Source organism: Adiantum capillus-veneris, chromosome 1 (genome assembly GCF_014529385.1).
Source record: "Adiantum capillus-veneris isolate H3 chromosome 1, ASM1452938v2, whole genome shotgun sequence".
Taxonomy (NCBI): domain Eukaryota; kingdom Viridiplantae; phylum Streptophyta; class Polypodiopsida; order Polypodiales; family Pteridaceae; genus Adiantum; species Adiantum capillus-veneris.
The window spans coordinates 37,678,809-37,702,548 of NC_140931.1; the positions used below are offsets into that span (position 1 = coordinate 37,678,809).

The window sequence follows — 23,740 nt, forward strand, 5'->3', positions numbered from 1 at the left end:
AACTGCAAAACGCTAGAGGTCTCTGCAAGATGCAAAAACGCTAGGCCTGATCTGCAATCTGCTAAAAACGCTAGGCTGGTTCTGTTGTAGAAAACGCTAGGCTGATTTGCAACCAAAACGCAATCTGATTCTTGTTGGCTGGAAAACACTAGGCCTCCTGCTGGTCTTGCTGAGAAGGTGCACTACAAGTTGCTGGGACTTCTACTGCCTTTCTGCCAGAAAGTGCTAGTGCTAGGTTTCTTATATAGTCACTTAGCAAATTTGCCCTACTTAGTTTTCCAACAAAAGTCACTTATTAATAATAAGTCACTTCTCTCTCTCTCTCTCTCTCTCTCTCTCTCTCTCTCTCTCTCTCCCCCCGCCCCACCCACACATCTCTACCGCTCTATCTCATTCCCTCTCTTCAGGGAAAAGTAAGACGAACCATCACTCAAGCTAACGGCAATCACTAATGCATGGAAAATACGTAAAGGATTGTGGAAGTGTAAAGCCTAGATCTTCACCATTTCAATTCCACTACAGCTGACATCTATATCTTTGGGTGTTTGCCCTATCCACACCTACTTTACTATATATGTGCTTAGGGTGGGTAGTTACTCATCATGGTTTTGAATTGCAGAGTTTGCTCACACTCTCTCTAGTATTCTCTCTATCATGCTTTCACACTCTCCCAAGTACATGGATCAGTGTGTATAAATTATATTGTACATAGGTAGATTTAGAAAGCTACATTACAAAATCATATATGTATCTAACCTTTCATTACTCTCGAAAGCTTTGAATAGCTGAATATTTTACTAACGATGAGTTATTGCATCCTCACAAAAATATAATAATGACCAATCAGGGAAGGTCTTGTGGAATAGACACAACACTTACGTACATAAGAGACTTGTCTTATAGAATAGACATTAGAGATGTGTGCCATTTGACCCTGAGTAGTGACTTTGTATCAAACTTGGTGCTATGATTTTTTACTTACTTTTAACACTTGTACAACTTAGAACTGTCAAAGCGACGATGAAGAAGCATAGAGCAACGGGCATGAGAGAGAGAGAGACTGCTGAACCAACCAACCTTGGCAATAAATTGATATCTCTTTACAATGGGGGCTTGGTGTGTTCATATACTCACCTTAGCAAATTGCCCTACCCAAGATTTGACAAATAAGTAAAAATAAATACCTAAAGCCAAAATAAAAATTGGGATCATATTGGGCTATTCATTTGAAATACTAAAACTTTAACAGCCTCTTTGCAGCTCATAGTGGACATAAATAGTGAGACCAAGTTGATGAAGAAGCTACCATGGACACTCCAACAGAAGGCCTTGGACTATTGGATACACCTCGGTTATGCTACCCCCAACATTTCACATTAGAAGATTACCACCTTGAGCACCGATTCCCTCATAAAAATTGAATTGTAGACCACACTATTTCCAAGAATCCCCATTTGTGAATTGTGAACACATCACGTCCAAACTTTCCTAGATAATGAACTTTGAAACACACCTTGTCCATAGTCTGACCAACAACAATGAATTGGTGCGCACATCCGAAGTGTGGATACGTTGATTGGTTCCTTGCTAGATGCATGTGCCTTGAACTCGGATCCACGGGTTCAAACACCAATAACTTGAACTCCAGCACATAGGTCAAAATTATTTGTAAGGGGCTTCATTTTGCCCCTCTCTGCCGCTCACAAGCCTCTCCCTGGGTGAAGCTAGTTGCGACAACTGCCACCTGGTTAGAAATCTGGCGTCGTGGCCATTATGGTCGTCACCTTGTGTGCCATGCCAATTTTCTGTCGAGCATAGGCTGCTAACTGGGTACTGGTCGATCCACTTTCCATAGCCAATCGTTGATGTTGGCTCTAGAGCTTCACTAGCACAAGGCGCTGCCTTTGGAGGCTCCCTCTCAAAGTGTTTCAAAAAGCACATCATTTTAAAGCATTCACCGAAGGCAACTCTCAGTGCAGTGTCTCAGAACGCCAATCCAAGAGATCCTCACGCTACCAGCAAAGACTCCTCAAGCTACTACGAGCTGCATCTCAAAATGCAACTGCCAAGGGCTGTCGTGTGCGTTTCAAAACGCAATGCCGAGGGGTCTTCTGCAACCGCCGCCAATGTCCTAAAACACATTGTTGTTTTAAGATGCTACCCGCTAACGCTCTGTGGCTCCGTGAGCTCAAAGCTCTTCTCTTCAACACGTTGCTCCTCCCCACGATCAACGACCATGAAGCTCTGATACCTTGTCAAAGGTGTCGATGCGAAAGCATAGAGCAATGGGGAGAATACATGAGCGAGAGAAAGAGAAATAATGCTAAATGATACTTTGCGTATCTTGGGTCCTTCGAGTATTTAACCATACGTTTGGCACAAGTGTCAGTCTATATGACACCGGTGTTCCATCTTGTCGAGATCTCTTGGCGGGAACAAACCATCGTCTTCCCCCGATTACTCGGAAGGATCGGCCCCCGTTGCAATCTCTGTTGGTTTCTGCAACTCCCCCACTGGGATTGGGATTGACTTCATCTTCTTGAAGTCAGATAGTCAGTGGTTTCTGGCCTTGAATAGGTAAGTCCAAGTTGCCATTAAAAATACATGGCATAAAAATCAGAGTCGGGCAGCTAAGCCACTAAATGAGCAAGGTGTTAGTCCCAAAGCTTCAAGTAATATCTTCTGTGGTCTAAGTGTCTGAGCTAGTCTAGGTACATATGCTTGGGAGCACTACTGAGAGAAGGACCCTTGAACATTGAACTTTGTGAAGCATTAATAATAAAGAAATATCGAAAGGGCACTAGTCTTTGGGGCCAATCTCTCTGGGTGCGGAACTATGCCGTGCCGTGTCGTCTCTCTGTCAGTTTTGTTTTGTTCAGTTCTTCAGTTTGCTCTCATATGTTGTGGTAGATTCTCAGCTTGGAGTGTCCATGTCTGTTATTGTAACAGACTTGGACACTCCAAGTCAAGAATCAACCGCGACAGCACCAAATAACCACTTCAAAACAAGTCACAGATCACAATAGATTTACACTGGCCCGGCGGAGTTCTGTGCCTAGAGATATTGGCCCCAAAGACTGGCACCCCTTTCGGTATTTCTTTTTGTATTAATCAATCATCAAAGTACAAGAGAGTGGCTCGGGGTTCACTCTCAGACTCTGCGTTCAGATGCGTTGAGAAGTGAGGCCCTCACCACTAATTTAAAGGTTACAAAGGATGCCCAAAAGCAGAGCCCCAAAAGCTTCAAATCAAAAGCAATTGCTCTCTCTCTCTCTCTCTCTCTCTCTCACAGAGAGTCAAAACTTGAAAGCAAAAGCATTCTCTCTCTCTTTCTCATTAGGTAGAGAAAAAGCAAAATTTGCGTCGCTCATCTTTCTAAATTTTTAATTTTTTTAATTTTTTAATAAGCCTCCGCGATTTTCAAAAATTAGGGTTTTTGGCAAAAATTAGGGTTTGCAGGAATTTAGGGTTTCTGCTGTCTGTAGCCACGTCATCACTTTGTGACATACCCCCCTCTTGAAAGCATTGTAATCGATCGCGATTATGCCTGCAAAACCGACAAAAGCCATAAACCGTCTTAGCAGACACTGACTGTTAGTACCTACGTACTAGGAACACACATCTAGCACATGTACGAAATCGATAGTCACATCACACGACATCACAGGACATCACCAGACATCAGAGGACATCACATGACATTCAACATTCATTCGGATCTTAGAGCATGATTTATCGGCAATGTAGCTAGCAATCACATCTAGGTCCAATCGGGACCTCATCGATGTCCGATTGACTAACCCCTATTGCAACCATGTCTATTCGAGATCAATCAGACCAAAATGCTGCAGTCATTTCGTCTTTCAGTTCCTGCACTCACAAGAAGTCAAGAACAAATCAGAATCATTATCAAGAATTCCATTTCATAAAGTCATCCAGTAGAATACTGTCAGCTCTCAGTATCCCTGAAGCTCAAAGAGACATCAGTGACTTTAGTATCAAAATCAAGGCATCTGTTGACAAAGGAGCGGAGTAACTCCCCTCTTGTGCATCCCACTGCACCATATCTTCGGCCAAGCTGAATTTCTGGGTTCCGTTTGGAGTAGACTTATGCTAAACCAAAACATCGAGGTAAAGTTTCACAATCCGAGGAGTATTTGCTAAGTCCTCCTCCTCCATCCACTTCGCATCAAATGCAGGAAAGTTCTTGAACTTAAGCAAGAACCGCCTTCGGACTTTACCTTTCTTCGTATCGTTATGTGCCAAAATCTGTTCAGGAACAAGGATCTCCTCGTTTTCTTCCACTTCAGGTTGCTCATCAGGCTCCCCATCATCAAGCACATCACCCTTAACAGGTTTCAAGAGATTCACATGCAATGCATTGTGAATCCTCCAAGTATCTGGCAGTTTCAATCGGAAGGAGACATCATTAATCTTGTCAGTGATCTGGAAAGGTCCGTAGTATCGCATACTAAGCTTTGGAAAAAGCCTCTCCTTTCCCTTTTTCTTTCGTAGGCGTGCCTTCTCAAAACGTAAGAGCACTTAATCATCCTCCTTCAATTTCAAGTCGCGACGATGGCGATCCGCTGCTCGTATATCTCATTCATATTCTTGCGTCAACCAAGAAGAAATAAAAAGCTTAAATTTCAGCCATTTAACTGGCGCAGTCTTGTTTAAAAGAAGCGTGGACCACCAAGTACGAGCATTCCTCTTAAAGTAAGAGGCAGCTCTCCGAATCTTGTAGTGCTCTGAATAGCGTCCTTCCGCGAAAGCGATGTCAAACTGCTGTATAAAAGACAAAGCCTTCGAATCATCTAAGTATCCTGAAAAAGTATCAAACTTGATCGAGTGGCCACCTTCCTTAAACTCTCGAACTTTCTTGCTTTTATCTTCGAGAAAGTCATACTGGTTGCTTTGTAAAAATTCTTCTTGTTCGCATAAAAGTTTCCGTTGTCAGAGTCTGAACTGTCTGTAGACGAGTCCTTTGTAGAAGTGTCACTCACTGGGCGAGACTTAGACTTCCTTGCCTTTTTCTTGCCCTTTCCGAAGCTTTGTTTCTTGCTTCGCTTTTTGCTTTTCCTGTCTTCTTCGCTCGAGTCTGAAGAGCTAGAAGAACTGTCAGAAGAAGAAGAAGAAGAACTGGGTGGGTCTTCAAACTTGACGCACTTCTTCAATTTCTTTGCCTTGTCAAATGTCGACCGACGACCCAAATCTCCCGGGAAGTTAGTGCCTTTCTTTTGCTTTTTGCCGTGCTTTTTGCCTTTCTTTTGCACGTCGAAAAGCTGAGAAATCCGTGCATCAACCACGTTCTCCAGTTCCTTCTCCGTATATTTCGTGGAGGTAGAAGGTTTCTTGAGAGCGGGTTTCGGGAGTGGTGTTGTGGTTCTTTGCCACTCCATCTGTACCTCTTCCAAAGAGGTCTGGTTCATATGTTTTGCCATCTTCGGGTCCTTGGCAAAACTGAGCATCATCTTCGTTGCATCGCCGATCAATTGACGACGCGTCATCTCTCTTTGCTCCGCCTGAGTAGGCCGAGGCGGGCCATACTCTCTGCCAGAATCTTCGTTGTGATCCCAGCCCGCATCTCGAGATGCAGAGGGAGTCGACTGATCCTTGCATGAAGCCATAGGTGCCGCGGAAAAAAAAATTGGGGATCGGATTTCCCGTAGAAGAGAAATCGGCCGTGCTTTGATACCACTGTAACAGACTTGGACACTCCAAGTCAAGAATCAACCGCGACAGCAACAAATAACCATTTCAAAACAAGTCACAGATCACAATAGATTTACACTGGCCCGGCGGAGTTCCGTGCCTAGAGATATTGGCCCCAAAGACTGGCGCCCCTTTCGGTATTTCTTTTTGTATTAATCAATCATCAAAGTACAAGAGAGTGGCTCGGGGTTCACTCTTAGACTCTGCGTCCAGATGCCCTGAGAAGTGAGGCCCTCACCACTAATTTAAAGGTTACAAGGGATGCCCAAAAGCAGAGCCCGAAAAGCTTCAAATCAAAAGCAATTGCTCTCTCTCTCTCTCTCTCTCTCTCTCTCTCTCTCACAGAGAGTCAAAACTTGAAAGCAAAAGCATTCTCTCTCTCTTTCTCATTAGGTAGAGAAAAAGAAAAATTTGCGTCCGCGATTTCCGAAAATTAGGGTTTTTGGCAAAAATTAGGGTTTGCAGGAATGTAGGGTTTTTGGCAGAAATTAGGGTTTCTGTTGTTCGTAGCCACGTCATCACTTTGTGACAGTTACAGTGGTATCAGAGCTCAGACGATTCTTCTTCTATGAAGGATCCGATCCCTTTACTCACAACACACATGGATTCAATTGACAAATCCCAGCAAGAGGCAACTGTGGCACCCGACCATTCCGTTTAGGCGAGAACAATGACGATTCCAACAGACATCGTCCATCTTTTGAAGATTCGGAACAATACAGGCCATCTTCAGTCATTGAGTACGAAAGGATGGAAATGCAGCGGCAACCAGTATATGCTTCAGTATTCCAAGGATCCTCAGTATGCAAAATTTTTGGCCAAGCATCCGCTTGACGAGATGCATTGTAGATGGCGTTCCACCATTAGATCACCTCTGAAGTTAGCACTGAAGAAGCCGACCACACCTAGGACTCTCGATCAGAAGGTGGATTTAAAGGATGAGTTTAAAGAAGCAGTAGAACGATGAGTCAACAAACTAATGGAGACCAAGAAGTCGTTTGAAAAGGAGAGTCGAGTAGTAGACTATCTAGGCTACTTGGGTCAGAGATCTTCTTTTGAAAACGCCAAGAAGGCAAAGAAACAAGTGAGATTCGAGGATGTTTCCAGTTCGTCCTAATCTTCTTCTGATAGCTTTGACAGTTCTTCGACCTCCGAGTCTAGACAATGGAAGAAAGAGCAAGAAGAGGAGAAAGAAGTGTTGTTTGATATGTCAGAAGGTCAAGTTCGACGAACATAAGGCACTAGGTCTTTTGCAACCTTTACCTATACCTAGTCGACCTTGGGAAAGTATAGCAATGGATTTTATCTTTGATCTTCCCAAGACTCAGAGTGGGCACGATGGCAATTGGACAGTCATTGACAGATTTAGCAAGCAGGCTCACTTTATTCCGGACAAGAAAACGATTAAGCCATATCATTTGCTAAATTGTTTGTCTCGCAGATATTTCGACTTCATGGCATGCCTCACTCTATAGTTCTAGATAGAGATTCGCATTTTACTAATTTGTTTTGGAGGGCAATCTGGGAGAATATTGGTACTCGGTTACAATTCTCGTCCTCTTTCCACATGCAGATAGATGGGCTGTCGGAGATTGTGAATTCAGTGGTTCTTGACTTGTCGAAGTCTTACATCTCTGATGAGAAATCTCAGTGGGAGATATGTTTGCGCTTGGAGGAGTTTTCCTACAACAATATAGTGCATATGTCTACGGGGAATGCGCCATTTGAGATCATTGAGGGTGCTAAGAAGGTTCCACTTATTTTAAGTACCAAGGATAAGATTTTTGAAGCGGATTAGTATGTTCAGGGTCTTGAGACTGCTTTTGCAAAAGTGCGCGAGGCTCTGGAGAAGTCTCAAGCAAGGCATAAGAATGCAACGGACAAGCATCGACGTGACATGCAGTTGAAGGAAGATCATTGGGTGTGTCACGATTGTGACTATGTTCACAGCATTACATCTACTCCTAGTTGTAGATACGCGAAGTGCCATGCCAAGGAGGACCCCTGCGCTTGGATGGTCACAACCCTTTCTCCGCCAAGAGACGTGACTCTTCGTCAAAAGCCACACTCCTTTGATGACTAGTCACACCCCTTCGCTCTACGGATGCGACTCTTCGCCCAATGGTTGCAGCTCTTCGCCGAAAGGATGTGTCTTTACGTCTAAAGTCATGTCTCTTCACTAGGAGACGTGTCTTTTCATTTGTGTCTCTTCATCTCCTATATAAGGAGCCTATTGTACTCAGTTTCAAGCGGTCATTAATCAAACACAGAGTCTTTTGAGTCTTGTTTCTGAGTTCAGTTCAAGTTTCTTAAGTCTTAATCATGAGTTTAAGTACTTAATCAAGGATTAGCACCTAGAAAAATCCTCACAGTGGTATCAGAGCAATTTTTTCTCGGGACTTAGGGGTTTTGAGCCTTTCACCCTCGCCGCTCCCCTCTTCACCCTCTCCCCTTCTTGGAGTTCAATGGAGGAAGAAGAAAGGCGTCTCAGGACAATATCTAACAGGTGCATGTAACCCTCACCCGCTCTTGAAACAGAAACTCACACACAGAGATGGTGTGCACCTTTATTGGTGGGGAATCGCATAGGCATGGCTGCTGGAGGTTTTACGCAGGTGTGAACAGGCACTCTAAGTTGCTTCCTCATGCTCTGCCTCCTTTTCTGCATCTCTGTTGGCACCCCTTGGTGAAGGGGCGCACCCCCCTTCAAGCTTCGCACCTCTCCATGTGTCTGTGTGCACCCCTCTGGAATTCGTACGCTGGTTCGATTAATTTCGCTGGTAACATTCTTTCGCATGTGCCTATTGCACACTTCACATTGGTGGCTGGCCTTTTTCTCCACTCGGGCCACTTGATGACATAGCGATTTTTTAAATCAAGCAAACTGCCCAGCGCATAAACAGCCATCGAACACAAATTTTGGGGTCTGCAGCGTATTTACCAACACAATTACAAAAAAATAAAAGGAAATTGTGGGCAGCAAAAAAAAACGTGGGCAGTGTGGGATTCCAGCTTCGAACCCCCATCATACCCCTGGTTTGGGCGATTACCACCCTTAGCAACAACATGGTTTCGCTACCCCCTTGGTGCGTGGTTTGCAGACAAGCAGAGCCCAACAATGGTTCAACACACTCTCTTCTCGCAGTAGCTATTGCTACATAATCGGCGATAGAGACAAGATGGCGACGACAATATATATTACCGAAGATCCGATAGGAGTTTTCAAAAAGGAGATGGTAGCAATTTCATCAAGCTTCGTATTGATTCACACTCGCTTGGATCAGATGCAAATGCAAACCTCTTCTCGGAGTCACCCAACAGCTTCTTGGACAATACATGCATCTTCTTCCAACGCTTCAGTGGTCGACCAGAAAGAACCACTCAAACATAAGCCTTCAGAACCAAAATTTTCTCACCCAAAGCATGGTTTCTCAGAGACAACTAGACGCAAAGTACCTTCGTGCGAGCAGCAAAAGTCTCAGCATGAATATTCTTGGAAATGTTACAGTTCTCAGCAACCAACTTCTTATTCGAATCATCAGCAACAAAAGCAGCAATATGAAGCTTCCAACAGATCATCAACAATATCAAGATGGGCTTACTTAGTGGCACATATATCCGACCCTAGTCGTGTACTCGATCGTGAACGCTGCGATGCTGGACAAGTTCCCCCTCGCGAGCCATGCCCTACATTTAAGCCTTTCTTATCTGATGGTGGTAAAGTTGAAGATTTATTGATCCTTTTCTTGTGCAAGAGGGTCCTGCAGAGGTCTAAGCGGCAATCTCCCCCTTGTCAATTGGAAGCCTTAATACCCGCTGAGAAAGCTGAAGATTCAGAAGATTCCAGTTCTTATGTGACAACCAACAAGCATATAAACTCTTCCTTGGCCGTGATCCAAGCAAAAAAATTCGCCTCATCATCGCCCTTGCAGAATACAGTCTTTGTTTCTAAACAGATACCAAATGTAGTGGTGAATGATAATTCTTCAAAGTTGAAGACTCCACTCCTTGCCTTCAACGATGCAAAGGATAAAACAGATGCAGACACTTGCAGCACGACTTTAGTCGCTGCAATTGAATCGTCGAACACAATTTGTTCCACAGATAAACCTTTACAGATAGAAATACCTCCAAAAACTACTCTGTCTTATTCTATGACATCCCTTCAACAGGATCTTACTGTTCCAAACAAACCAATGGAATACCTTATAGATTTCCAACCAGTGGTCATCACTCAATAGAAAACTCAAGTCAATCTACCAATAGTTTCACTTGAAGCAGATAAAGATTCAATCTTTTCTTGGACAAAGCTCGAAGTTACAAATGACTTTGACAAAGGCACTTATCAAGTTGCAGATATGATCATTTTACAGTTTGGAAAAATAGTCATGGTCAGTAACAGTGCCATGACATGGGACTTAACAGAAAGAGATTTGGATGCAGAAGCACTACAACAATACATTTCCTTCTCTCGGAGTTGCTTCAACTACCCTGAGTTTTATTTAAAGAGGGAGGGAATTTCACAATTATGACTATGTTAACAACATTACATCTACTCCTAGTTGCAGATACGCGAAGTGCCATGCCAAGGAGGACCCTTGCGCTTGGATGGTCACAACCCTTCGTCCAAGAGACGTGCCTCTTCGTCAAAAGCCACACTCCTTCGACGACTGGTCACACCCCTTCGCTTTACGGGTGCGACTCTTCGCCCAATGGTTGCAGCTCTTCGCCGAAACGATGTGTCTTTACGTCTAAAGTCATGTCTCTTCACCAGGAGACGTGTGTTTTCATTTGTGTCTCTTCATCCCCTATATAAGGAGCCTATTGTACTCAGTTTCAAGCAGTCATCAATCAAACACAGAGTCTTTTGAGTCTTGTTTCTGAGTTCAGTTCAAGTTTCTTAAGTCTTAATCATGAGTTTAAGTACTTAATTAAGGATTAGCACCTAGAATCCTTACAGGGTGCTTCTACGGTTTGAGAAGGCGGCACGCCTACGGAAACGAAAGGGTAAGGAGCGACTTTCCCCAACGTTGAGTATGAGATACTATGGCCCTTTCCATATTCAGGAAAAGATAAATGTTGTATGCTTCAAATTGAAGCTACCAGATACTTGGTAGATTCAAATGCATTTCATGTGAGTCTGTTGAGAAAGGTGAGGTGCCAGTGGACAGGGAGCTTGAGGAGCAACTTGAAGTGGAAGAGACAGAGGAGACAGAATAGATACTGACACACAAGGAAAGGAAAGTGAAAGGTAAGCTGATACGTCGGTATTAGTTAAGTTCAAGAACAATCCGGCATTGGATGTGAAATGGATGAAGGAGGAGGACCTAGGAGATACTCCTCGGGTTTTAGAACTTTACCTTGAGGCGTTTGGTCTAGCTTCAACTATTCCAAGAGTTACCGATTATCATCGGGTTGAATTTGGTGCAGTGCAGACTGCACACGAGGGGAGTCACGCCGCTCCTTTGTCACATACTACCTAGATGCATTAAAGTCAGCGAGATTTCAGGGGTACTGATGGGATGACAATATTCTGCTGTATGACTTTAAGAAAAGAAGTACTTTGAAATGCGAATTTCTTAAATGCGAATGTGAAAGGTAAGCTGGTACGTCTGTATTAGTTAAGTTCAAGAACAATCCGGCATTGGATGCGAAATGGATGGAGGAGGAGGACCTAAGAGATACTCCTCGGGTTTTAGAACTTTACCTTGAGGCGTTTGGTCTTAGCTTCGACTATTCCAAGAGTTACCGATGATCACCGGGTTGAATTTGGTGCAGTGCGGACTGCACACGAGGGGAGTCACACCACTCCTTTGTCACATATTACCTAGATGCATTAAAGTCAGTGAGATTTCAGGGGTACTGATGGGATGACAATATTCTGCTGTATGACTTTAAGAAAAGAAGTACTTTGAAATGCGAATTCCTTAAATGAATTTGATAAATGTGCTCTCTCATATGTGTGATGTTTGAGTGCATGATTGAAAGACGAAATGACTACAACATTTCATTCTTGTTCACTTGAGGGGTGATATGGATATGATAGTAACAAGATTTAGCCAATCCAAACATCGGCTAGAGATTGGTGAGGTCTGGATGTGATTGCTAAATACGTTACAATGATCATAATTCTCATCAAAGATAGCGATGGGGATAGTGATGTGAATGTTGAGTGAGTGACTGTCGTCTTTGTGCAAGTACTGGATATGTGTTGTCTAGTGCGTCAGTGCTTAGAGTCAGGGTCTACTAAATTGGTTGTTGTCCTATGTTGGTTTTGCAGCCGCGAATTGCACTGTTGACGTGGCACCTGTACGGATTTCCACAAATCGCGCTGATAGCCCTAGCGCTAGCTTTTGGGACCCAGATGCTTTTCATGTACATCGCTTTTGGAAGGCCCAGGGACTAAAAATAAAGTGCCAACGCCTCAGTCTCAGGTAGATACGCTTGAGAGCACTACTGAGACAAGGACCCGAAGACATTGTACTTGTGAAGCATTAATAATAAAGAAGTACCGAAAGGGACGCTAGGCTTTGGGGACAATCTCTCTGGGTGCGGAACTACGTCGTGCCGTGCCGTCTCTCTCTTAGATTTTTTCAGTTCAGTTCTTACAATTTGCTCTCGTGTGTTGTGGTAGATTCTCGGCTTGGAGTGTCCAAGTCTCTTACAACAATATTCATGCAATTTTTTTTCACAATGTTGTAATGTGGATTGCAGGTTCTAGATAATATGGATGCTGTGCTAGATGTTGGCGGAGTTTTTGACCTTGAAAAGGACAGGTTTGATCATCATCAGAGGGGATTTGATCAGACATTTGGACGGGGTTTTGTCACTAAACTCAGTAGCGCTGGCTTGGTGTACAAGGTATTTGATCATTTTTTGAAAGAAGAATAGTCATTCATGGAACCTAAAAGCTATATTGAAGCATACAATGTTGTAAACTCTGTAGATGCCTCCATAATTCACTTTCTTGACAATTGCATGTGGTTGTTCCTTATCCCAGTCTAGTGTTGCTACATACTACGTGATATGGTAATATTCATCTCAATAAATGGATCTCATCCATCACTGATTGGAACTTAGGTTTTCTGGTTTTATAAAGTAAAATATAACGAGGAACTAAATTTGTACAAATATGCACCTACTTTGTGGAATAGAAGACGTAATTAGGCATGTCATGGCTATTGCCAGCTTATTCATGATGAGTTGAGGTTGCGTGTTTTTTTTTTTGTTTTTCAAATCCGTTGTGTAATACTCCATTCTAGGTCCTCACTTTGTTTAACTTCATTTCATTTTATAGCTTATTTTAACAGTTAAGAGGCTGCAATGTTGTTTTATCCTGTTGCTGCTGTAAGTCTTTGCACTAGCTGATGTTTTGCTGTGAGTGCGCATAGAGTTTAGTTTTGGTAAAAGGTTGTGCATTTTATTCAAGTAAGATTCTCTAAATTTTGTTTTTCCTATCCCTTTTGTTAAGTCATTCCAAGCTCTTGCTCACAACTAGCGAATGGAAATTAGGGTTTTTATGTGATTTGAATTCTTTCTCGCATGGGTGTATGTGTCTTGCTCTATTGTCTGTCTTCTGCGAGTGTTTTAGCCGCTGTCATTGTTCTTTTGGTCGGAAAGGCCCTGCTCATGGTTCATCAGTTCAGACCTTGCTGACTTTATGAAGAGATATATGTGGTACTTGTACATGGCTTTGTTGTTTGTTTTGTTACTTGATCAAAAGAGGCAATTTTCTATTCCAAATTCAAAGAGGGCATATTTCAAGCTATCAAATTGGTAGCTCTATTTTTTTTGTACTTCCATTACATTGAACATCATTCACACCTTGCAATTCCCCATGCTGGTTTCAAACTTCTGACAGACTGCATTATTGGATCCCTTTCGTGATGAGTGGGCACATCTGTCCCTTTCTAATTTGTGCACAAGCACACGAACTTTTAAGCTTGCAAAATTTAACCCATAGGCTACTGTACCTTTTCAACAAAAAGATTAGTTGTTCAGCTTTTGTATCATTTGTTCAAAATTTTTGATGATTGGTTAGCATAGTAAGGAGATAAGACTCTGGGTAGTTGGATTAAGCTGAGAGAGCTCTTGCAAGGGTGTATCAAGAAATCTTGGCCACAAAAGCTATCTTAAAATTCTTGGCTTTATTCCAAGTGAATTTCTAATAAATCTCCTATGCTTAGGAGGAGCCATACACATAGACTTGCCAATAAGAAAAAGGTTTAATATGTAATGACTTCCTTGTTTGACTATTGCTAGACACAATTACAGAAAACATTTGTCAGTGTTCATGATTAACTTTCTGTGGGAATCCATTTCCATGTTCCCCGTGTTTCTAAAGTTAATTCTCTTGCTGAATGCCTGTTGTTTTGAAAGCCAGATTGCGTTGACTACACTTAAAACTGCATGATATGCCTGCTAATCTGGCTTTATCTTTTGCTTTTTGAATTTGATGTGTGATTATTCCACAATAGTAACAGCTTAGGCACCTCTGATCTCTAAAGCATCCAATGAATGGCCCAAAGCAATCTCAAGAGAGGCAATCGGATCTCATTATACTTTGTATAATGGTGTATATAATGCTCCTCCAATTCCACCTCATGATGACACATTTGGCATACAGTTTTTGTGATATAACCGGTCTCCAATCTTAAAATGCGGGGCTGTACACATCTATTGAATAGCACTCTTGATACCATGTGAGAGGTGCGTGTCCATGTATATAGGACTATGTAGAAAATGTCTATGGCAGGGCGCATTTTTGTGCTCCTCTGTGAAACTAAGATCAAGGAAAAGGCAGTTAAGGCTGGAATCAAAGGGATGCACTGGCTGTTGTAGCTTGCCATGTCCCCCCCATTACAAATTGGATGATGTGGCATGGCCGAGCTCAAGAGGGAAGTGGAGAGCAGAGCCAGGCCAGAGCTGAGAACAGATCTGAGCCAGATCTGTACGATATGGCCCACAATTGCACCCGATTCTCTGGACATAACGGATGCTGACGTGGCATTGTACAGTCAGAGCTCGCATGGTTGGTTTGTGCTGGAGATGCTTTCTGGTGTTGGTTATTGAAACCAAATGATCTTTATGCTTTTGAGCTTGAGATATTGATATGATGATTCAATGTGCATTTTGGCACTCTGTAAATAGAACTAGTGTTTTTTAAGTTGCTTTTGAGTTTTTGCGACGGGTGTATGTTAAACGAAGGTAGGGGTGCCATTAGTATCAGATTGCAACTGAGTGGATGACTTACAAGAAGTCATCCACTCAGAAGTGGATGACTTCTTGTAAGTGGATGACTTACAAGAAGTCTGTGTGCACTCCGGCTGTTGTAACTTCTACAGTTGTCAATAAATAAAGAATATGGCAAGGGGGGCCCTGTTGAGGGGCCAAAACTCTCTGAAAGGGAACCCCGCCTCTTCAATGTTGACTCATCTTCAAGTGTTGGAGTGTGACCTATTAAATAAATTCTGTTTTTAACGGTTTAAAAGTCTCTACAAGTTGTTCTTCCTGTTGGCACATTGTGCCCTCCAATGACATTGGTATTAGAGATCAGCAGTTCTCTTTTCCAATGAGCAAATTGGTCCTACTTATCATATAGACTTGCAACATGGAAGCAGAACTGAAGATAAAGGAGAAAGGATACGACTGCAGTAGTGGATAAAGAAGAAGAAGCTTCATATGCGATCAAAGAGAGGAATAAGCTAAGAAATTGAGATGTTTTTTTGCACGACTTTATGTCTTATAGATATATGATAGTAGATGAACAAAGAAGCAAGGAGGCAGTAGGTTTCACCGCTATTTGACAAGTTTGACCAGTTTGATCAAGGGTTGACTTACAATTGACTGATGTGAAAGTCCCTAGAGCAACGTGTGGAGACCTCGAGAATCATCTCCAAATCAAATCCATGGCTAAATAGCTCGTTTTTGCTCCAAAAAGCCTAGTAGGCAAGCTTTTTGTGTTTCAAAGAATTCTATTTTTTTTTTTCAATAGTTGAGAGTTTGCAAACGCTCTAGAAGTCAAACTTGATGCTCTACGTGAGCATTAATTTTGACTACCTTGACAAATTAGGGCTACGGTAGCAAGTTTTCAGCATGTGTTTAATTGATGTTTCTTGATACTCCTGCATTGATAACATGGAACTGGATTTTCTTGGATGAGGCTTTACAAGCATTTGGAAGCATGCGGAGATGGACATCCACTTCTATGTATATGAGAAGAACTATTTGTTTGATAATCGGTTGACTTATTGTTTGAGGCCTTGTTTGGAATCATTGTTTGAACTTGTTTGATCCTGATAGACATGTTTGAATCTGTGTGAACATGTTTTATTTTCACTCAATCTTTAACCATGAGTCATGACTAATGCACCAAAAGGAACGTATGAGTCTCACAATCTCAATAAAACAAAAGAAATGATCATGCATCAATGCTTGCCATAGTCTCATTTGAACGATGACCTTTCTTTCAACCAAAGAAAACAATATAATCGCATGGAGTTGTAATTTGAAAGAGGGACTTGAACGTGTATGGTACGTATTGTACGCACGATTTATGTCACAAAGTGATGACGTGGCTTATTCCATTGAAGAGGCACTTGCTTTAAGAGCCCAAGAGTGGGAGAAGTTTGAAGATGTACACGTTTCACAAGAGATTCACTTATGACATCAAGAGAACTTCCATAATCAAATTACACAATGAGCCTGTGACCATTAACACGTCCATAACATTTTATGAGTTCATCCTCTTCGAAAGTCCCTCCTGCTTAGCTTCTTGCTCTACAATACTCATAGCATTCACTTGAGGGGTAGAGTCAGAAATTGACATAGTAGAGGTTTCCTTTTTAGATTCTTTCTTAGGACAATCCTTTTTCATGTGACCTACTACGCGACAATGGAAGCAACTACGTTCCTCTGCATACAATGCTTGTTCTTCTCTACGTGATTAACCACCTACGACTCCTTGAACATTTTTTTCATCAGGTGTGAGTTGAGGTTTATGATATTTTCCTTTACCGTTATTCTTAGATTTGTCGCTCTTTGCTTGAGATGTAGATGGAGAATTAGATTGAGAGGAAGAATTTTGAGAGTTCTTTTCATTGTTATTATTCCCATTAGAATTTTTATCCTTGTCCTTAGAGGAGTCCTGAGAGGAAGAGTTACCATTACCGTAGGCCGTCTTGAGCTTACCCTTGTTGTGCTTCATTTCTTGGACTTCAACCAAACTTTAAATCACTAATCCAAAGAGAAGGCCTCCAACTTTTCCTCATCCGATTTCCTCAATTGTCCACCTAACTAAGACACACGATTAGCATACGACATTATAGGTTTACCTTGTTAAGACAAAGCTCGAAAATTTTCCAATCCTTTCAGGTATTGTGGAGGCAAGAAGCGAGTCTTTAGATCTTCCTCGAACTCCTCGCAACTAATCTCGAGAGGGTGAACGAGGAGAGATTTGGGATAGGCCGCCTTGTGGCCTTCCTCTTTCTTCTCCATCTACTTATCCTTCTAGGTAATGGCATCACTTGTGAGATGCATTGAAGGCCAGAGAACTTGTTATTACTAGACTTTTTAACATCCGCAAAATAAGATGTAAATTGATGCAACCAAGAATAAATGACAATAGCATCCGTCTTACCGTCATACTTATTGAACGTTATCTTCTCTAGAATTGGTTCGTTGGTCGTCCGTGTAGCATTGTTCGCCTCCGCAATGGTCTTGGCTAGCTTTTCATAATTTGTCTCCAAAGAAGAGGTATTGGAGCGGACCACCAAAGTTGTGATGAGATCACGCATGGTTTTCCTTTCTTGCCTATGCCTCGACCTCCGCCTCGCGCTCGTGTCTACGAGTCTTGACATCTCCCTTGCGCTCTTGTCTACGAGCCTTGGCTTCGGCCGTCAATTGACGTTCCTCTCGCTCCGCCGCTTCCACACGCTGTCGTTGACGTGCCTCCTTTGCGTCCACATGCTCTTGTCAGCACGCTTCGTCTTGTGGGATCATCATTTTCATCATCATCCGCATCATGGAATCCATGCGATTGGTTGGCAAGGATGGAGGGGTAGGGGGAGGACCCATGGGAGGATACGTAGGTGGAACTTGCTTGCCTTCTGAATTGGTGAAGGTCTCCATACCGCTACGAGTCTTGACCATGCAAGGATTTCTGCTCTGGGTTCAAGGAAGGTCGCAAACTAATCTGCGGGAGACTATCCACCCCTCTTCGGTGCACCCCACATACAACACCCGTATACAATTGGTTGCTAGTTTTCGAGCTCAAAGTGCACGGTCCCTCGCGCAATGGCAGGCCTGCTGTTCCAAGAGTGGGAGGAGTATCATCGAAGGGTTGCAAACACAACCAAAAACGCAAGAGAGAAAAAAAAAACATTTTGGGGATTAATAAATTAATGCAAAATCTTCAAAGCTTTGATACCAATGTCAGGTGCAGCGGAATTGAAATGGTGAAGATCTAGGTTTTACACTTCGACAAATCTTAACTTCTTTCCTTGCATTATTGATTATTTTAGCATGAATGTTGGTTCCTTTTACTTTCCTTGAAGAGAGGAAATGAGAGAGAGAGGTAGAGATGTGCAGAGGGAGGGAAGAGGAGAAAGACACCCTCTGGGCTCCAACCAACCTCTTAAGGGCCCCCCACACCGTAGCTGATGTGGTATTTGCTTTTGATTACGTAAATAGAATGTATACACATGCAATACCTCAAGTACAGACTCTATTGACTCGAATGGGGAATGTCGCCTCAATAACTCGTCAAGATGAAGCACCTCTGATTTGATGCACCTTTGAATTCTTCTCGATGTGCAATTGCGGATGGCCACTGTGGGGTAGATCTGGGGCTCCCGGTGTGAGAGGAATGAAGAGCTGAAAACGCAGATGATGTTGAGGCCGACGATGGACAATGATGGGAGCACTCAATGCGGCGAGGGAATGGCCGAGGTGAGGCTCAATGGGTTGCCGAAGTTATCGGACCGCAACGGGAAGCCTAGCGAGTGTAGATTTGAGCCGGCTCCGGCGAGGGAAGTGTTGGAATTTGAAAACGCTAGGGCGGACTGAAATCCACAAACGCTTGGGCTGATCTGGTTTGTCACAAACTGCTGACGTGTGAAAGCCCTTGTCACGTGACACATCCCAACCCTATGTGTCCGTGGACAAGCTACACCACAGCAGGGTTCAGTCAGTCCAGTCAAGTCTAGATTAGCAGTGATCTGGCACTTTTGAGAGTCTATTCGTAGACCGTGCATGCCCAGTCACTTAGCATAGATGCACATCCTCCGGTTGCACACAACATGATCATCGGAATTCCCATTAGAATCCATTAGCATCAGTTAGAGGAATTTTCCAGTGCATTTAGCCTATTTTTCCTATTTTTGGTTATTTTCTTATTATTTTTAAGTGACTTTCCAACAAAAGTAGATAGGGCAATTTTGCTAAGTTAATATATAAGCAAACCCAAGTTATCACTTTCTGGCAGAAGAGGCAGCAGGAGCTTCCCGCTCAATAGGCAACTTCTCAATAGTATCCCCCCTCAACAGTAGACCATCGCCATCCTCTCCCATCCCTTGGCGTTTTCTCCCATAGCTTCCCAGATCAAGCATCTCCTACAAGTCCTCTTGCCTTGTGTTTTTCACCATGAGCAGTAGACCCAGCCCATAGCGATTTAGACTCAGCAAAAACACTAACGCCAGCAGCGTTTTTCAGCCTTGGAAAGCCTGCACTTCTCAGCGTTTTTGCAGCCAACTACTAATGCTAGGATTGCTGCCATGCCAGCGTTTTTGATCATCAAATTCGGTGTGCTCAGAATTTCATTCTGAGGTCATCTCGGTCACTGTTCGGCTTCGACAAAGTTCTGCGCAGGCCATTTTCGACTACGTGGTCTCAACGGGTGTAGATCCGACTCTGCAAATTTGGGATTTTTTTTCGGCCTACGACTGCAGGTGCTGAGGATATCGACACTCCTAGAGTGTTGATTTGTGGCTGTCTACACATCGAAGGACGGCTCACACTTCTTGGAGGCGTCACATACGACAAGCGCGCATCTACACACAGACTGTAGGCGACATCCACTAGTTCATCAGGTAGCTTGTGTTTGCTGCTTGATATTCCAGATTTCATCCTGACATTGCAGATACTTCCACATGGGATGTATTGTCAGAGATGATGTATGTCTGTTGAGGGTTTGCTGGCTGTGAGTCACGCAGCAAACAACCGCCGCAGCGGTTACAGCATACAGTGGGAAATTTGTGGATGTATGACTTTGTGGGAAGTCTATGTAGTGTCAGATTTACTGTAGCCTTTGTTGAGGATCGAGTGAGGTTTTATTGAGCTGGGGGATTCTCGAATGTTGAGATCCTTTCGGTGATACAGGTCTTGGAGCGATCCCTCGAGTACCCTTAGATAGGCAGCTAGGATGTATTGACTGTGAGTTAGACAGTTGGGATTGCATCTTTGCTTTACTGCCGTTGAGGCATTGTCGCAGTCTATGCTTACAGGTGCAGGACAGGTTTACCCGCAACTTACAGTGTCAAAGAGATTGTTTTTTGAGCTGTTTTTTGGTCTGTTTTTAGTACACCAGAGCTATTTTACAAAGGAGACACTGCCAAAATTTCTGCAGAATCTGAAGCTTTCTTGGTTCATTTGACAGGTTGATATTGGTTCAGAGGTCAATTTACAAGGGAAACTTTGCCGAATTTTTCCCAGGAAAGTAAACTACTGTGAAGCGTAGCTATGGCTGGATCACAGGACACTGCTCTTTACAATATCAAGAAGCTGGATGGAACCAATTTTCCATTGTGGAAGAAGCAGATTTGGCACGTGTTGGTACAAAAGAAGCAGATAAAACCTATAAAGCTCAAGGGGATAAAACCAGAAGATATGGACGAAGATGAATGGAGCGAAATGGATGAATTGGCACTTTCTACCATTATGCTGACTTTGGCAGAAAGCGTTTACTTCAATGTAGCAGACGAGATGTCGGCTTATCAAGCATGGTTAAAGCTGAGTGATCTTTATGAGAAGCAGAGTGCAGCTTCACAGGTATACTGGCTTAAGAAGCTTGTTGACTTGAAGATGAAAGAAGGGACACCTATGTCCAATCATCTGAATGAATTCAACACAATCTATAGTCAGTTGTCAACTCAAGGCGTCAAGTTTGATGAATCTGTTAGAGCTATGTTCCTGTTGATTACATTGCCGGAAAGTTGGGACACTTTTCGCACAGCTTTGAGTAATTCTGCACCTCTAGATGGTTTAAACATAGCAGGTGTAGAAGGAACTCTGCTTACTGAAGAAACCAATAGAAAGACAATGGACAAAGGCAAAGGAACAGCCTTAGTTGTCAGGGGAAGGACCAAAGAAAAGTACAAAGGTGGAAAGAGGAATCAGTCTCGTAGCAAGTCCCGCAGTGCTAAAGGCAAGAGTGACATAGAATGCTACCATTGTGGCAAGAAGGGTCACATGAAAAGAGACTGCAGAGAATGGAAAGCAGAAAAAGGCAAAGAGAAAGCTGAAGACCATGGTGAGAAGAACAAGTCCTCAGTGAAGATTCAAGAAATAAATGTGACAAACACTGTTGCAGAGGATGACAGTCTAGTGTCAGGAGACATCTACTTCTTGAAGAATACAATGGACTCAGCTCTTCTTACAGCATCTGATGGAAATGCACTGAGTGACTGGATTATAGACTCAGGGGCATCACTTCATGTGTCTCCAAACAAGGAGTGGTTTACCTCTTATGTGACCACTAAAGATCATGTTCGGCTAGGCAATGGGCAGACATGTGAGATCTTAGGTGTTGGAGATGTTCAATTGAAGTTTCAGAATGGCTCTTCTTTCACGCTGAAGAATGTGAGACATGTTCCCGCAATTACAAAGAGCTTGATCAGCACAGGTTTACTTGATGATGCTGGCTACGTCACCACTTTTGGATAGAACATGTGGAAGATATCCAAGAGTTCTATGATAGTAGCACATGGAGTAAAGTCTGGAGGACTTTACATGATTTATGTATCAAATGTCTCTAAAAATGTAATCAATGTAACCGAGCAGCCGAACGTTTCTTTGTGGCATAGCCGGTTAGGACATATGTCCAAGAAGAGAATGGAAATCTTGTCTCGTTCTGGTTATTTGCCTGGCTTTTCATTTAATGATTTTGAATTCTGTGAACATTGTCTGTATGGTAAGCAAACACAGCAGCCACATAAGCATAGAAGCAGTAGAAGAGATACACAGTTGGCACTTGTTCATAGTGATTTGTGTGGACCTATGCCTAACCTATCTCTAGGGGGAGCTTCTTACTTTATGACATTTATAGATGATTACTCGAGGAAAGTATGGGTTTACTTTCTCAAGCACAAGGATGAAGCGTTTAGTGTTTTCAAAACGTTTGTGACACTTGTGGAGAATCAGAGTGGCAAGAAGCTTAAATGCTTACGTACTGACAATGGTGGAGAGTATGTTTCAAAGGCCTTTCACGACTTTTGTGAGTCAAAAGGTATAAAACGTGAACTTACTGTTCCTTACAATCCTCCTCAAAATGGTGTTGCTGAGAGGATGAATAGGACCGTACAAGAGAAGGTCAGAAGTATGTTGTCTAATGCACAGCTGCCAAATGGGTTTTGGGCTGAAGCTGTATCAACAGTTGTTCATCTTGTAAATAGATCTCCTAGCAAGGTTTTGCAGAAGGATTCAGTGCCAGAGATGGTATGGTCAGGCAAAATGCCCTCATACAAGCTTCTCAGAGTCTTTGGCTGTGAGGCATATACTCACGTTCCAAAGGAATTTAGGAACAAACTTGAGCCAAAGAGTGGAAAGTGCATCTTTCTAGGCTATGGTAATTCTGGTGAGATGGGGTACAGACTTTGGGATCCCGAATCCAGAAAGGTTGTCTGCAGCAATGATGTTCACTTTAATGAATCCAAATATCATTCTAAACCAGAGAGGGTTGAGGAGATTATAAGAGTTGTCTTCCAAGAAGATGGACCTGCACGTGCAAGACAAAATGTCAGGGCTCAAGAGGAGCAAGGACAGGATAGAGTGGAACCACAGGTTGTGGCTGAGCCTGAGCCACCTATTGTGCGTAGATCTGGACGTGTCACGCGACCTCCTGATAGGTTTGTTCCATCTATGAACTATGTCATGTTGACTGATTGCAATGAGCCTTCATGTTACAAGGAAGCAGTGCAAATGAAGGACTCCGGGAATTGGCAATTGGCCATGCAGTCAGAGATGACAGCTCTGCATAAAAACAAGACATGGAAGCTAGTTAAATTACCACAGGGCAAAAAGGCTCTACCTTGTAAATGGGTTTACAGGTATAAGATCACCGCTCATGATAGTCAGCCAAAGTACAAAGCAAGGCTTGTTGCCAAGGGCTTTAAGCAAGAACAAGGCATTGACTTTGATGAAGTCTTCTCTCCGGTGGTCAAGATGACTACATTGAGATGCTTTCTTGCATTGGTTGCCATATTAGATTTGGTGTTGCACCAAATGGATGTCAAGACAACGTTCTTGCATGGTGATTTAGATGTGGAAATTTACATGCAGCAGCCAGAGAAGGGTTTGTTGAGAAAGGCAAGGAAGATTGGGTATGCCAGTTGCTAAAGAGTCTTTATGGCTTAAAACAATCACCGAGGGCATGGTACCATAAATTCCACAAGTTTATGCTTTCTTAAGGCTACAAACGTAGTGAGTTCGATCACTGTCTATATACAAAGAAGGCTAAGGATGGTAGTTGGCTGATCCTTATTTTGTATGTGGATGACATGTTGATTGCTGGCAAGCACTTGGAAGAAATTTCAGCTTTGAAGTCAAAGATGGCAAAATCGTTTGACATGAAAGACATGGGTGAGGCAAGTCATATACTTGGTATGCGCATTGAGAGAGACAGATCAAAGAAGTTGATTTGGTTATCTCAAACAGAGTATATTGACAAGGTTTTGCAACGTTTCAATATGGAGAAGGGAAAGGCACTGAGTGTTCCATTGCCACCATATGTGAAACTTAGCAAACAAGATTGTCC

General features: G+C 42.9%; 1 protein-coding gene across 2 annotated transcripts in view; it reads left to right on the top strand.

The window, feature by feature from the left end:
• LOC147464561 (MYG1 protein C694.04c-like) overlaps positions 1 to 23,740 on the top strand; it is a 128,918-nt gene that overhangs the window by 19,425 nt on the left and 85,753 nt on the right. For both annotated transcript variants that reach the window (XR_015188538.1, XM_086515628.1), the window contains exon 2: positions 12,427 to 12,573. Coding sequence is in view for 1 of the 2 variants with exons in the window: in XM_086515628.1 (XP_086371754.1) it covers positions 12,427 to 12,573 (147 nt within the window). In the remaining variant the exon portion in view is untranslated. The remainder of the gene's footprint in view (positions 1 to 12,426; positions 12,574 to 23,740) is intronic.